The sequence below is a fragment of the Pipra filicauda genome, unplaced genomic scaffold, assembly GCF_003945595.2.
Source record: "Pipra filicauda isolate LSUMZ 115617 unplaced genomic scaffold, ASM394559v2 scaffold47_size6085603_pilon, whole genome shotgun sequence".
Classification (NCBI taxonomy): Eukaryota; Metazoa; Chordata; class Aves; order Passeriformes; family Pipridae; genus Pipra; species Pipra filicauda.
Window position 1 is genome coordinate 807,921 of NW_024104620.1, and position 15,899 is coordinate 823,819.

At 38.9% G+C, this 15,899-nt stretch overlaps 1 protein-coding gene and 1 long non-coding RNA gene across 2 annotated transcripts in view; both read right to left on the reverse strand.

Moving 5' to 3' along the window:
- Positions 1-135: 135 nt before the first annotated feature.
- LOC120324279 lies at positions 136-2,935 on the reverse strand. Its single transcript, XR_005565444.1, has 3 exons — positions 2,365-2,935; positions 1,145-1,194; positions 136-168 (listed from the first exon to the last, which is right to left on the reverse strand). It is a non-coding gene; the product is annotated as an uncharacterized LOC120324279 (long non-coding RNA).
- A 131-nt stretch (positions 2,936-3,066) lies between these two features.
- DARS1 (aspartyl-tRNA synthetase 1) overlaps positions 3,067-15,899 on the reverse strand; it is a 36,520-nt gene continuing 23,687 nt past the window's right edge. Inside the window, exons 8-16 of the mRNA XM_027748988.2 lie at positions 12,700-12,811; positions 10,655-10,789; positions 9,420-9,567; positions 8,288-8,434; positions 7,289-7,331; positions 6,547-6,627; positions 5,760-5,871; positions 5,290-5,361; positions 3,067-3,680 (exon numbers count right to left, since the gene is read on the reverse strand). Coding sequence (XP_027604789.2) covers positions 3,589-3,680; positions 5,290-5,361; positions 5,760-5,871; positions 6,547-6,627; positions 7,289-7,331; positions 8,288-8,434; positions 9,420-9,567; positions 10,655-10,789; positions 12,700-12,811 — 942 coding nt within the window. The 3' untranslated portion in view covers positions 3,067-3,588. The remainder of the gene's footprint in view (positions 3,681-5,289; positions 5,362-5,759; positions 5,872-6,546; positions 6,628-7,288; positions 7,332-8,287; positions 8,435-9,419; positions 9,568-10,654; positions 10,790-12,699; positions 12,812-15,899) is intronic.

Consider the following 15,899-nt stretch of genomic DNA (forward strand, 5'->3'; position numbering starts at 1 on the left):
TGCAAAGTCATTAATCTCTGCCTAAAGTGGGAATTTTGCTGTAATTAAGGCAGCTAAGGGCTCCTTTTCAGTTCTGAAGGCCTTTAAGAAGTGCCAGCAGCACCAGCCTCCTGCAGCACTGTTAGTTCGTGTTACAGTGCACTTGCCATACAGGGAGCAGAGACTGAACTGCAAAATGGTAAAGAAAATAAGAAACTAGTAGAATTAACTTGGTAACTTTAAAAACACTTGCAGTGAATAAATGCCATGTTTTATGAAATCGTACCAATGTGCACAAATTGTGAGGCTTATTTTAAAAGAATAATTAATCTCAGGTAATTTCTACTGTTTTTTTTCATCACTTTTCCTCTACCAAAATAATAAAATCTACAGCCTTCATATGTGGATAAGTACAATATTCAAAGAAGAAACAGTACATAATTAAAATATGCTTGGACAAGTTGTATACTCTAGAGGTGGCTGTCCAGAAAATACCCTGTTTTTCCACAGTCTCATTTTTCCAGGCTCTCTTTGTCCAGGAGGAACATGCATGGTGTATGGGATGGAGGGGGACTGTGCACTCCTGTGGCCTAGGCAAAATCATTCCACCATATGGGATATGCTGGAAGCCCAGTATGAACTGGAGTCCCAGGCAGCCATGTGGTTCCCCAGTGGACACTGTCAATGTGTTCTCCTCCATCCCTTTGGCAGCAGAGTGCAGGCCACAGTTTGTTTTCACATGGAGTGGTGCCCAATACACCTGTTACTGACAGGCACAGGGTGGAAGCACAAAGTTTTCCTGCTTTTCCTCTCCCCCTGTCCCACTGGGCAGGAGCAGGCAGCTGTGTGGTGCCCACCAGGGTTATCCTAGCAGGTGTGGGCAGCCATGGGGAGCCAGTCCTGCACTCGGCTGCCAAAAGAACAGCCTGAGCCCCCTTTCCTGCTGGGCAGATTTAGACAGCTCAGCGAACACAGATGGATTTTCACAGGAAAATGGTGTAGTTAAAAACTTCTGAGGCAAACTGAAGCTTTGTGTTTGTTTTGAGCAGATTACTCCCTGGCTACTCCTTACCAAAGTTCTTTATAGTTCCTTAGTTTAAAAAATGCACTGTTGTAATGACCTTCCGTATATCCTCAAAGAAAATATAACCAAAGCCCATTTTACCTGGTGGAGAGGCAGCAGCCATGGGGACTCCACATAAACTGCTGAACTTCCTGCAAATTATTGGAAATAAAGGACAATACAGGTTTTACTTTTTTCAGAGTTGCTACCTATCAAAGCAATATAAAGTTCTGAAATTTCAATTTGCAAGGTTTCAAACAAAGTTCTAAGACTCCCACTAAAGTGGGAGTGCAGCTCCCACTAAAGTATCCTGTTAACACGACATTCGGGACAAATGCGCTTTGATTTATGATCACAATTATTTTCTGTTAGCTAAGAGAGACTGTATGAAAAGATTCTGCATACAAAGGAATTGGGGCCTCCATCCCAACCCTTGTTCTTGTGCAGCTCCTGTGAATAAATCAAACTACAGCAGGAGCCTGAATAACTCTTAACAGAATTGGGATGAGTACAGTAGTTACAGCAATGTATGAACAAAACTTGCTGCCAAATCTAGAGCAAAAAACAGTCCTCAGAATACTTTTTTTGTTGGCAGGCAATTTAAGTCAGTAATTTTGCTCCTGATTAGAAGGATGAGCTTCTGAAGTGGAATATATTACCAGTTCTGTATGAACAAAAGTAATTAAATTAAATTCATTCCAGTTGGCTTAGCTGAATAAACAACTGTTTTGAAACTTGGATTCATCAGTAATAAGTCTGTGATGATGAGCTGTGTTTATAATCCACTCAGCTTTGCAAAGTACAACTGGGTACACTGTAAGATTTTCAAGTTAATAACTGGGGAAGATTCCACAGTAAATTAATTACAACAGACTCATAAGCAAAGCTGCAAAGTGTTATTCCTTGAATTGTGTGACTTCTAAACAAAGTTTAACTTCCACATTTCCAGTACTTTACCTGACTGACCTTTAGTCTGATTGTTTTCTAATGGAGAACTCTTGTCACAAGACATTAAAATTAAGTCTTGTTCAATGGCAGGTGCAAAAGATGGTTTGCCCTTTTGTGAAAATCTACACAATTTATACACAGCCTGACTGACCTTTCTGTAGCACAGCCAATATGTGACTTCTCTGACATTTAAAAATCAAGGTAGCAACAACACCACAGACAGTCTGAACCGTACCTCCTACTGAAAGCTTTATCATGGAAAATGTTAAACAAAAATTAAGTCAGGAACTACAAATATGTATGAATATTAGATAACTCTACTGCAGTGCCCAAGTAAGGAATTTAATCCTTTGCTCTTTGGCATCCACACTTACAAAAATGTTTTAAATTTGAAAAACAACTCTCAGCTGCAGCCCACACAAGGAAGTTTCCAAGGCTCTAGTTCCTCTCCATATGCAGGGCACATCCTCTGGGCTGGGAGGAGGAGGACGAGGAGAAGTAGCTTTGTGCATCACTGCAAATTGAGGAGGTTCAAGTAAGTCATTCATTTGAGAAAAAGGATGTCTAGAAAGAATTTCAGAAGTACTCTTAGAGAAACACCCAATTTCTCTTAATGTACAACAGTTGGGTTGGGGACCCAACTAAAATAAAAAAACCACAACAAACCTGATATAGGCTGGCTTACATAATTTCCTTCTTTTTTTCCTTGGTAATAAGATGCATGGAGTCCTTGGTGATTTGTTTTGTTTGTTATTCCAGAGGCTGGATCAGGCAGGAAAACACATGACCTGCTCTCAAATTCATTGTCCATTAATTTTCTGAGAATATTATATATCCCTTGTGTATTCTGGGAGCATGTATAAACTTCTATCCATTCTCAAATAGTAAAATAAAATACAGAAAAAGTCTTCAGCTTGTATACAACTTTCAAAAAAAAAAAGGGGGGGAAGAAGATACAATGAAAATAAATTTAAACTTTAGAGTTATTACATAATTAAAAAAAACCCAAACAAACCTTATTGATTCATTATTATCTTGAGAGAATACAAAGCAAAAAACAGAAAGACAGATTTGCATCTAATTTACTTTGAGAGATTTATTTCAACCTATTTTCACAATTTCAAACAAAGGTTTCTTGTTAAGAATGTTCTTCTCACCTGCTTCCTACCTGACACTCCTGTAAGTTAACAGTTGGCTGGTCTCCTCCTGATTTTTAAATTTTATCTTTGAGCCCATACTTCAGAATATTCAATCTTGCTGACATAAGTTAAAAATGCAAAATGGTTATTGCATAATTTATTAAAATGTTTAGAAAAATGATACAATTTAATGTGACACCAGAATACTAACTCCAAGTATCACATTTTCATTAAAAACGTGCACAGTTGCCAATACAAAGAGTCCTGATCTGTTAAAATATTTTCTTTAAATAAACAACTACGGATAAAAAAAAATGTGGCACTTCATAAAGGAGGATTTGTTTTTAATTGCATATCATAATGCTCAAATCAATACAGGTTCACGAGGAGCAGGGGATATGCTTGCAATCATATCTGTCTGCAGGGCAAATCTTCTCCAACTTTCAGCAGCAGCTCCTGTCAGGGCGTCAGTCGCTTGGGATCCCGTGGGAACATGGAGGTCTGACGGACATTGTGCAGTCCCAGGTACAACATGGTCACTCTTTCCAGCCCTAAAACAGATGAAAACAACCCAGCAGTGCTGTCAGTCTGTTGTTCAAAACTCTTAAGAAGCTACAGGTACTTCCCACCCACTGCCAGCCAAACCCACTGGAGGCTGAGGTGTTCACATCAGCGTGTGTGCCTGCGGGAAGGAGCTAAACCAAAAATTAGGGATTTTACATCAGTGCCTTCTGCCATGGCACACACATCATTTGGAACAGGTATTGACAAGCAATGGCACTGGAGAATCAAGCCTGCTCTGAATCACTTCAGGACTTCAAGGAAGGTATAGAAAATTGAGAGCAGAGGTGGGTAATCAGGAGAACTGTACCTCGGATACAGTAACACAAATAAAGCCCAAACCAGTCTTAACAGCTTCAGAGCAAGAGACACCAAGTGCCATAAGCAGCAACAGCAAAAACCTACACCTGGGTAATTTCATCCCAAATCCTCTGCAGTACAAAAAAGTAGATTCACACCATTCATTTGTGTAACTATTTTCTGATGATATCTTCATGATAGTAAGTATTTCACTGGTTGTTGTGTTCTTTCTTCCTGAAATATCAGAGGTTATGTGTGTCCTGAGGAACGCAGAAGCACTTCCTAATCCATGAGGCTGTATAAGCACCCCAGCCATGCTGAGGTGAAATCCAGGTGCACCCTACTTTTTCCACACACTGCCTTCCTATATTAAGATTTCCACCTGGAACAGCCTGAACCCAGTGTTAATTCCCACAGCATCTCCTGTTTGGCTGGTACTTGGCCTGACCTCTGGGACATGCCATATGGAGCACTTAGTCTGCAGAAAAGATGTACCTTCAGCTTCCCTGCTGTCAGTTCTGACTGCCCTAAATCATTTTGGATCATCAGCAAATGCTGCATCTCCTCTGCTCACAAGGACTGCATGACCACCGACACTCACACCTTGTAGGTATGTCAGAAGGCAAGTGCAGAAAGACTGAATCAAAGAAATTCTGGTTCTATTGATCAGGACCTACGAAATGTCCTGTTTCCACATACAGGAATAGATTTCATCCTGCCTATGAAAGCAACGTGCCAAACTGTCAGTTGTTGTCATTAAGATGCCTAAAACCTATCTTCTTTTCATTTTTATCTATAAAACACACCCCATGACATGAAGCCTCTCAGTACCTTTGCTGAAACAACAAGCATCAAGCTGATCAGTGACACTGTCAAATCACTGATAAGGCAGAAGTAACCACTTATTTCCCCTCACTGCAGAACAGCTCCACCAAATGCAGAGACCTGTGGCCGCCGGTACGGTGGGGGCTCTGATAAATCCATACAGAATACAGTACATTCTTGCTTCCTTCAATTTTCCTCTTGGGTCACATTTGAAAGTGATGTGCCTGGCTAATGAACTGGCACTTTTTCTTGTGATCACTTACTTTTTAATTGCCAGATTGTGCCATTAATATTTTGCCTCTTTGTTTTATGATGATCCTTGTATTTTAGCTTCTCTCCTTAAATTCTCCAGGATGAACAGCCCCACAAATTCACCTAACAAGGCTGCTGTTATGAATTTTATATTGAACTCTGTTTGAGACTGAGCAGTGTAGGTTAAGCTAACACAGAAGAAAATAAAATACAGACACTCACCTATTCCACCCCCTGCGTGTGGAGGGGCACCAAACCGAAAGGCATCAATGTAAGCCTTTATCTTCTCCAAATCTAGAAAGGAAAAACATCTGTTTTTCACCTGCTGAATGATCCCCAAGCCAGACATACAAGTGATTACAGGACTGCAAACACACAAAAAAATTTACAAGCTAACAGTGGGGTTTTACTCCTTGAATGTATAAATTATCCAGCACTATCTAGAAATTACGACTGCAAAGGATTTGTTTTACAATTGTTTATAACTCTTCAACAAGGAGTTGCAGGGAAACAAACTAATTTCTTAATATCACCACTCTAGATGGTTGAACAGAATTAGATGGGTTAACATTACGAATGAAACAGTACTGTGAGTTTACCACTACGGCCATATAAGAAATTCTGTCCCAAATTCTTCCTCTAAAGGACACAAATTCAATCATGACTTATACTCTCTTAAATGGATTTGTTACCAATGCCATGATGTTTGGCTCTCTCTGTCAGCAGCTGAGGGTCATGAATTCTCTGAGCTCCAGACAGGATCTCCTCCCCTCTCATGAACATATCATAAGAGTTAGAGGTTTTCTGGAAAAACAAAGATGAGTTTATTTCCTACCCACAGTGACTCCATAGGTTGCAAATATGCACCTCTCAGTAACTTCACTTGTGATATTCAAAGTTGTGCAGTAAGAGTACAATATATTAGGAGCTTGCCCACAAATTACAGTCCTTGGGCTCCTTCTCAACAGACTGGAGCTGATTTAATAAACTGAAGTTCATCCACACACCCTTTGACAAGCCATTACACTTGCATGTAGTTATCCCAGCAAAAGATGCTCTGAACATATCTGTCCTGGATTTAGGAATAAACTGTGGAAATGTAAAAAGCCATCTTTTATGTTATGTCTGCTGCCCTGGAAGAATGTTTTTGCCACTTTTCAGTGATGGCAGCAGTGTTTGACCATGGAGATCTCTTCATAAAGCTCTCCCAATCTCTCTAGAATGTTTTCACCAGCAACTGGAAACATTTCCCAAGTTGTGTAACACTGACCTGCTCTTGTTATCAGAATGTTAATTGTAACAGCAGATCCCAGGGGGGCTGGAACTAGCTGATCTTTAAGGTCCCTTCCAAACCAAACTGTTCAATGATTCTGTGGTCCTATAAATGTACTTTATCTATATTGTCAAGTTATCCTTACACAGCATAATTTAAACTGAAAAAAAGAGAAACACATTGAAGCAACAAGGAATTTTACTTACAGGGTTGGCTGGATCTGGCATTGTATAAAAAGGCCTCACAGCAAGAGGGTATTTGTCCAGAATGTAGAAGTCTGTGTCGTACTGAAAGAAGGTAATTTAAAGCAGTTAGAACAAAAGAAAATTACATAAAGAACAAATTACAAGAAGAAGACAAAACCAGTGAATCTTTGAAACAAAATTCAAACAAATCTCCCAATAACTTCCTACAATATTGTCTTAAAAAATAAGTTATCAATAAAAGTGGTGTATTATGTCTCAATTTTCCAATACTACTTCTAGTGTAAACTTACAAATGTTTAGCAATAAAATGTGTTGCTGTAGCAACAGGTACTCTTTTTTCCCCAAAGATCTCATCTTTTCCTATAGATTTAGTCAGAATCTGATTTGGGTTTTTTTTTCAATTATAAGAACAGGTTTTGGAACAGACTATCCTGTTTGGTGTACTCAGTACAACATGATAGAAATAAATATAAAAGACTGAAAATGGTGTGAAACAGTTTAACAGTGATTAAGATAAAAGTGAGAGTAGATTAAACACACAGCACCAAAATGGGGATGCAGTCAGATAATTAAAAATGGTAATCAGAAACGCTTCACAACGTCTGCATGTTCTGAGACACTCTGCTGTCCATCAGTGTGTAAAAAGCTGTTTTACATGCAGGCATTTATACCAACCCAATGACTCCATGGCATCAGGTTTGAGATGTAACAACAAATTTATTCATTCTAAAGTCATTGTTACCTTTTCCTTTACCAGGCGTCCCAGCAGCTTTTCATTAGGAGTGCTGAAAAAGATTATCACCATTAAAATTAATTTAAACATGTATTGGCTATATACTTCATAAAGCCAAAAAGACTGCAAGCTACAGATCTGCTGCACCCTGAGCCTTAGAAAATCTAGTACTTGTTTCTGAATGTTTTGGATTGTGCAGGCAGAAATTGCAGAAATAAAGTATATTTATTTGTTTCTAAATATTTTGTATTGGTCCTAAAAATCCCTTAAATTAACTGATACCTAAAGATGTTCTTAATAGAACTACTTGCTAGTCACCATATTCTGATTACTGAAGAACTGTGTATTCTATTTCCTATTGCCATATACCTTGTGTACAACAAAAAAAGTGAGAAACACCATGAGCAGTTGCTGAGGAAATTATTTGTGCTCTATCATGCTCTTATGATTGAAACTTTCTTGGATGCACAGAGAGTTTAACACACTATCCTAAGGGTAATGGATACATTATGGAAATAAATGTTTTTCATTGTGTTTAGAAAAGTTGACATATAATCAGCTAATTAAACCATCCTTCAGTAAATGGGAATGCATCAAAACTGCTTAATCACTTTCCTGAGAGGTGGAAGGAAGAAATGGAAAGATATTTCTTAAAAGCAAGACCTTGAGACTAAAGAATCTTTTTGTTTAATCCTATTCAAAAACATGTGACAGTTCACATGAAGGGCTGCCACTGACAGACAAACAAACACTTCTTATCCTTAGAAGGTTCAAGTTGCTCTCACTTTATGTTGTAAGTTATTTTCTTTCAGATTTCAGAGTTTGTACCTACAGTCTACGTTAAAAGAAAGGATTATTTTCACATCCACTCACATACTTGTCAAGAGACCTGGATATAAGACCTGTTTATTCCTCTAAAAGCTGTGGTTCCTTCTTGGGAGCTGCCAGGTGCAGAGGACAAAACTGACACTTTACTGCCACCTTCCCATTTGTGCACTGCCAAAGTACCTCAGATCCTCTTCATCGCCCATCTCAACTCCCGCCTCCCTAAGCATGGCCACACCTTCACGATATTCCAGCCTCAGAGTTGGCTCCAAGAACTTAAAGGGCTCACATGGGAACTGTTTGCCCACTGTCTGGATTTCAGTTTGGAATCTGTGTATGAGGAAACAAGAAGAGAAGCCAAATACAGAACAATCAAGAACTCGCATCTGATACAGATTTTGCCATGGCACTACATTGTACCACAAGAGGTCCCTCTTGCAATATAAAAACTGCATTAAAGCCACTTCTGGAGAAATTCTATACAATCCTAATGAAATGATTCATCCAAGTTAATGCACCTACTTCACACACATACATGTTAATATTTTACTATCACTTCTAATTCCTTTTGTAAGAAATAATTGACTAGGTCAAATTTTCACAGTAAAGACATTGAGAAATCATCCCTTTGATTTGTAATATTTACCTGGGTTCTTCTTTTATTTGAGTAATATCCTATTTCAAATATAAACAAGACATTTCCTTCTGGACAGAAGAATATATTTGCATTTCTGCTGGCAAGACAGTCTAACTTGTAAACAAAAGAAAACAACTTCCTAAACTTTTGGTTTGACTTTTTAACGAGTTAGACTGAATAGTGGAAAATAATCTTTGCTGCTATCATGGAACAGATGCAGGCTGGTGTAGTAATTTTTAATCAGAAAAACTTTCTTGTATAGCAAACATTAGGATAATTTTCAAAATAGAACAAGATCATTTCCAAAACAGAACAATCTGTTGTTCTACCTACTACCTGTAGTGCCACAAAAAGACATTTTAAATAATGATGGATCATTTCTGTTAGAAAATCCTTCCAACAGCAAACAGCAACTTTCTCAGTGCGGGCCAGCACACTCCAGGAGATGCTAAAAGTACTTTACTGGCCTATGGTTTGAGTGAACTTTAAAAGTCAGACATGAAAAAATAGCTAAGAGCAAAGCAAAAATGTTTGTTTTGAAGTTCTGTGGAGATTAGATCAGATTATCAATGATTATCTGACAAGTTGAAGATAAAACGCTCGCCCACTTCATACCACAGTGCAAGAGCTGTCAAACAAAGAAAGCTCCTCGTTAAAAGAAGGAAATGCTCTTCTTACCTTTCCTGAAGCCCCTTGAATATCTGCACCAAGGTATCTGCAATCTCATCTACCACTTCATGATAGTGATAGTTAAAAGCCATTTCAATATCCAGGCCAACAAACTCAGTCAGGTGTCTGTGAGTATTGGAGTCCTCAGCTCGAAATACTGTAAAATTAAACAACAGAAGTTCTAACTGACCTGAAATGATCATTCCATTTGGAAAAATAACCCTGACAATCACATCAGCATTAGAGACGTGTTGTCCTTAGACACGAAAACTCTCATTGAAAAATAGAAGGAAAAGCAGCAGCCCCAGAGCATCATTTGAAACAGTGACAGCATTCCTGTAGCTGTGGTGCTCCAAGGATACAAGGCAGGATCTCTCCTTAGACCCACAGACACAAGTGCAAAAAATAGACACACTTTCAGGCAGGCAACGTTTTCAGATTTGAAAACTGCCCTTTTCAGAGGAAGTGGACTTGTACACGTGTGTGTCTTCTGGGATGGTTGTTTTTTTTCAGATATGAGTGACATAAACATGTCTTCCTATAAACCATGACTCATTTGTTAGTAATTAACAAGAAATTTAAGATCTTCTGGATTTCTTGGAATTTTTTTTTTATTCTATAAGCTGTTATTGACTTGTTTTTCAGCATTTACAGGTTATTTGAGGTCTTAGAGTAAAAAATTTGTATTACCAATTAAAGAGTCCATGCTTTTGAGACAGAGAGAATGGGACTGAAATTATTAATTTTTCATTCTTTATCGACAGCCCAGTTAAAAGTAAGCATGTTCTAAATAATGTTGTTTGGTACCTGCACAAAAGCAAGGGATAAGTCTATGTTAATATGCAATCTCAAAGCTAGGTTGCCTATTTTAACTGGTTGGTACTGGGCAGTAAAGGGGCATGGTGAACAGGAAACTATGGCTGCAGTTATGGTGTTTTCCACGTTTTATTAACTTCATCCCATTACCCATTTCCAATGCAACTCTATTTTTCCTCCTCACACCACAGCAGGCACTGGAGAAGAGTATTCCACCCTTATTTCACCATTTTAGTTTTGTTCCAGCAACTTCTCTGTCAACTTTACTCTCATTAGTCGCCCCAACAGCAATTTGTGCTTGGTAAGTGAAACTGTGTTAAGTGAAACCATTCAGAGCTCTCAGTGTGCCTGTTGTCTCATTAGTGCTGCAGCTGCTAAAAGCCATCAGGGCCCACTTCACACGGGTGTTAAAGCAAAGCTTTTCTTACCTGGCCCCACGCAAAAAACCTTGTCAAAGTCAGCACATATACACATCTGCTTGTACAGCTGTGGGGACTGAGCCAGGTAGGCACTGGTTTTGAAGTAGGACACAGTAAACACATTGGCTCCTCCTTCACTGGCAGCTGAAAAGCAAATGCTTTTATAAGTAATAATTAAAATAAAACAGTAAAAAATACATCAGAGAGAGAATGACAGATAACTGGGCTAACATCTAGAGATCAGAAAGAGATTTTTCTTCAAAGCATATTAGAGGAAAAAGATATATTTGCATGCATTCATGCCAAGGGAAATTTTGCAGCTTAGGACTGTCATGCCTTGTCTTACAAACCTGTAAATTTAGTTGGGGTAGTTTAAAATGTTACTGTTCCCAGCTGCCCTTCACCCTGGAGTGTGTGTACCACCCCATCTGCCTGCAGCCCAACACTCTGTGGCCACCAAGCTGTGTGGGTGACACAGCCTGCCAGGGGGGACTGCAGAGCCTGAGCTCAAACTGCATATCCTGTTTTGCCAGGACCATCCTCTCTAACTGAAGGCATCGATACCTCTCACAGCCAAACCCACGTTCACCAGGGGCCACGTGCCAAAGTTTTTTCTCAGTTTGAGGCAGTTTTCATAGACAGTCAGTTGCCTTGAGAGCACAGGAACCAAGAACACGTCATTTGTGTCCCTCCTGCAAACTGCCTGCCACAACTGCAGCGCTTCCCCTGCCACTCCCCAGGCTGGGACAGGAGAGGGGCACTGGCCTAACTTGCTAACAAAACATGCCACAGCAAAAGATTAGTTAATCAACTTTGAAAGGTCTGATGTTAATCTGACTCTAGGTAAAGTACTTATTATTATTACTGACCATTCCAGTGAGATTAATGTTTCTTTTCTTTCATCACTACTCCCACTGATACAGTTACAGTGAATATTTACAGTTATTTTTCAACCGAGGTAACTTTTAAAACCTCAGATCTTAGGACAGCCACGATGTTTAAATTTGAAGTTCAGTGAGGATTGTATTGACTTGGTTAATGTTACAAACTCCAGCCTCATTCAAACAATAGGATGCTTGCTTGCCTGCTCTCAATGGTACACTGAGCAGTAAGAATAGCACACTTCCTCAAAGGTGCTGCATAAATAAACTACTTGGGAGTCTTTTAGTACTTCAGACTGCCTTAACTGTCTCTGTAGGAAAAAACTTATCTCATCTTCAACATACTTTCCATGTTGAAAGAATAGCTGTTTACATGGATTTTGTTAAAAAGCTCATTTTTTTATCTCAACCAAGAGCTGCCTTCAAAAATATAAATACAGAAGTATAAAATTCAGGAAGAAAAATGTATTCATTTAATCAATGTACATGCAATGAGAACACCACAAATATTTTGCCCTGATTTTCCATGCTATATGTCTTAGTGGAATCAACAAAAGCTCAAGGAACACCAGTAAGCCAATCTGATTTTTGAAAACAATACAGCAAATCAACAACAGAACTGGAAGCAAAATATGCATTTCCAGACTTTAAGTTAGGCTGAAGCTGTTATGCCACATTTCCAAAAAGAAAAAAGTATCCCAGCACCTTCTATTTAGCCATGAGTTCATTGCTGAAGAAGTGAGATATTGTATATATCATATTTTATACCATCATATGTATATTGTAACTTCTTTATGATGGAATCTGCTTTTAATCTAAATTAGAGTGGGTTTTTGTTTTGTATACTGAGAATGGAACTGTCAGTGCCCAACAGTAAGAACACTGGAAGAACAATGCACATGATCAGACACCTGTATTTAGCAAATTAAAACTTAATCTGCACTGTGGAATACATAAATGAGGTATATGTAATGCCTGTCTTGTCATTCTTTTGAAATCCAAAGTCAGGAGAAAAGGAAAGAACAACTCTGACACCAGCTACAAGTTTGCTATGTTGCATCTAAACTAAAAATGAAACTTCACGTTTTTAAAATAAAAACTTTTTGGCAGATAGGAACACTGAGCAAGTGTAAAACAAGCACACCTGGAGCTGCTGGATCACAAATACAATACCTGAAATGATTTTGGGAGTCTGAATTTCCACAAATCCCTTGCGAATAAGAGTTTCTCGGAAAAGCTGACAAATACCAGACTGAAGGCAGAAGATTGCCTGACTAGTGGAGGTCTATAAGAAGAAGATAAAATAATGAATCCTAAGTTAGTTTTTCCTGACTCTATTACTTTTTCTGGGCAGCTGGAAGGATGAATCTCTTCCCTTAGGAATACTTGATTACCGTATCTGCCCAAACAGCAAAACGTGCAAATCAGTAATTCTTTATTACACAAAAAGAAACAGCAGAGGAAACAAGAGAAATTATTCATTTCAATTTATGGCATATTCAGTTATAAAGGAGGCACTGTGGTTGATTCTGCATTTTAAAAAATAACTGATTTATGAGATGTGCTTCTGCAAATAAAGGCTTTATAGTAAGAAATTGAATAAAAGCACTAAACCTATTAAGAAGCTTTCAGCACAGTGAACTAGAACAGCTGCAGTAACATACAGAGCATGATAAAAGCAAAGCCATCAGTAACTTACAGAAGGTAGAAAGGTTTGTCTGTTAAAGGTTACAAACACAACAGGCTACAAAATTCATGTGAAAACACAGCCACATGTTAACCAGGTACAACACTGCCTCAAAAACATCCCAAAAGCAAGGGCTAAACTCCCAGCATTTCAACAGTCCACAGAACACCTGTTCATATGAACTGCAATTCTGTCTTTTTTTACTCTTAAAAAGTGCATTTAGCTGAAGACAGAAGTAGATTAAGCTGAATTGATCAACACCTTTTTGTTTATGTAAATGACACAACTGAGCTACTTCTCTGGTTAGCACATACCTACACTAAATGTTCCTGTAACGCTTGTGGCACGAAGAAGAACAAAACCACCTTAGTGAACACTGCAGAGACTGAGAGACGTCAGCACTGAGCCCATATCTGATTTTGGGCTTGCAGCATTTCAAACGTGACAGTGAGCAACCTAAAAGGGTACAAAGAGTCAAACAAATTCCTGCAAAGGACCCAGAGAGCGGCTCTTTACGCCAACCTGCGTCACAGCACTGTTTACTTCTCCTTTCTGAAAGGTACCCAGCTCTTCAGTTAGGGTAAGAAAAGACTTGTGGGCTTTTTCACATGACTCCTACCAAACCACAAAACAAAAAACCCCCAACCAAAACAAATTATATAAGCACCCGAATTTAGACAGTCAGTCAGGAGAAACGCTGAAATAGAGCTCCATCCACCAGCCCTGCGAGATAAAGATATCCCTTCACCGACACAGCCAAGGAGAAAGCTGCAGGAGCGCTGCAGATCTGCGGCAATTTGGGGCTGGCTGCTGTTTTAGCTGACCAACGAAATATCTCAGGGGTGCAAGTGGTTTAGACTAGTAAATAATAGCTGGCAGTTCTCACTGTCTGATAGCACAAACCACAGCCGCTACTCCAAGTGTTCAAAATGAAGGAAATGAGGTTTTGAGCAACAGTTACAAAAGTACCCTCAAAGTTTTTCACTTTTTTTACGTTGGTCTCCCAGAATCAGACACGTGCAAAGACTCTGCCTGAGTTCTGGGCAAAACTTGGCAGTGACACATCAAAGCACCAGGATCATTCAAAGGTTTTTTTTTTTCTTAACCAGTTCCTACTTAAAAGGTGAAAGGCATTTTCCAATTTAAAGTCATGTTTGGGTTTACCAATACAGTTTTTGATGAATCAGACACATTTCTGAAAATGCTAATAGATAAAACCTGTCACATTTATTTAAAGTGGGGTAGTTGACAATGCCTCCTCTACCCTTCTGATGAACCCAACCCCAGTTTCATGCCAGAGAGGTGAGCACGCAGTCCTGAGTCACACACTCCCAGGAAAAAGAAGAATGGTTGCTAAACCCAATCTGAAAGCAATTACTTGGTCTGACCTAAAACTGTGCACAGAAACACAGCCAGTCAATACCTAGCACAGTTCTGCACTAACAATGGTTTGTCAGGCAGTAACTCCTGGCTTTTGTGAGGATGCAGGGCAAAGATTCTGTCTTCCCAAGCCATCTATAATGATAAATTATGCTTAGAAACAGTATTTATGAAAGCAGCCAAATTCACAGAACTGGACACTGAAGCCTTTATTTAACTACAGACCAGGAACAAGCAGCAATTCTCTGTACCTCAAATTGGATCTGACAAGACCACTCTTCTTTCACCAAAGGTGGCTGAGTTTCAGTGTCCATTCATTCACAGACTGCCAACATGGATAACTGCTGGGAATTTGTGATACTGCAGTCTCCTTGTAAGGATTAAACAGCCCAACAAGACATCTGAAATAAGCTCCTAAAGAACTGCACCTGCCAATTTGCAGTGTAAGTAAATCAATGACCTCAAAAGTTTCATGTGACACAACTTTCCAAAGATTTTAAAGATGGAGAAAAACTTTTCAGATCAAATTAAATTTTTTGCACTGGTATGGTGTTCAGGACAAAAAGCAAATTAATTCATCTGAAGAAAACAATTCAGTAACTGAGATGCTGGTATATGTATTACCAAGTTTGTACAATGGTGGGTAACACAGAACTTCCACACTTTGTACAATACAGCAAACTAAAGACAGAGACAGCTGCCAAAATTAATTGATTTTTACCTTTCCCTTAAAAAAGATCTTGCCATGGCACTCCTTTCCTGTAGTGTTTACTCCAATATGAACTCTCCCCCACATACATACTAACAAACTGTTTTACCTGAGACTATGGCAAAGATAGTAAATATTCCTTCAAGAGTTAAGCAGAAAGAGAAACACACCACACCTAAATGTTGCTGCAGTTAACACTTAACTGCAGCATGTTATGTTTTAAAGTTCATTTTACAGGAAAACTCCTTATTTTTAATGATCACCTTCGTTACACACAGCAGAAAAAGAACACTTAGCTAATGATGCTGAAATACAAGTTTCAATCACAATCTCACCCTAATTTCACCTGCGTGTTTATTATTCAGATGCTACAATGGAAGATATTAATAATAACAGAACTGAGCACTGTAAGCAAGATTATAAAAACCATTGTTTCATCTGGCACAAGCTCTATTGACAGAACAACAGCAATGCAGGAGGCCAAATGTGTTTCAGTGGAATTGAGGGCAGTTCACACCTCAGGTGATTGTATCTCCCAGAGCTGAGACCCAGGCACAGACATGCCAAGTTGAACTTTTCTTTTTTACTCTCACCTCA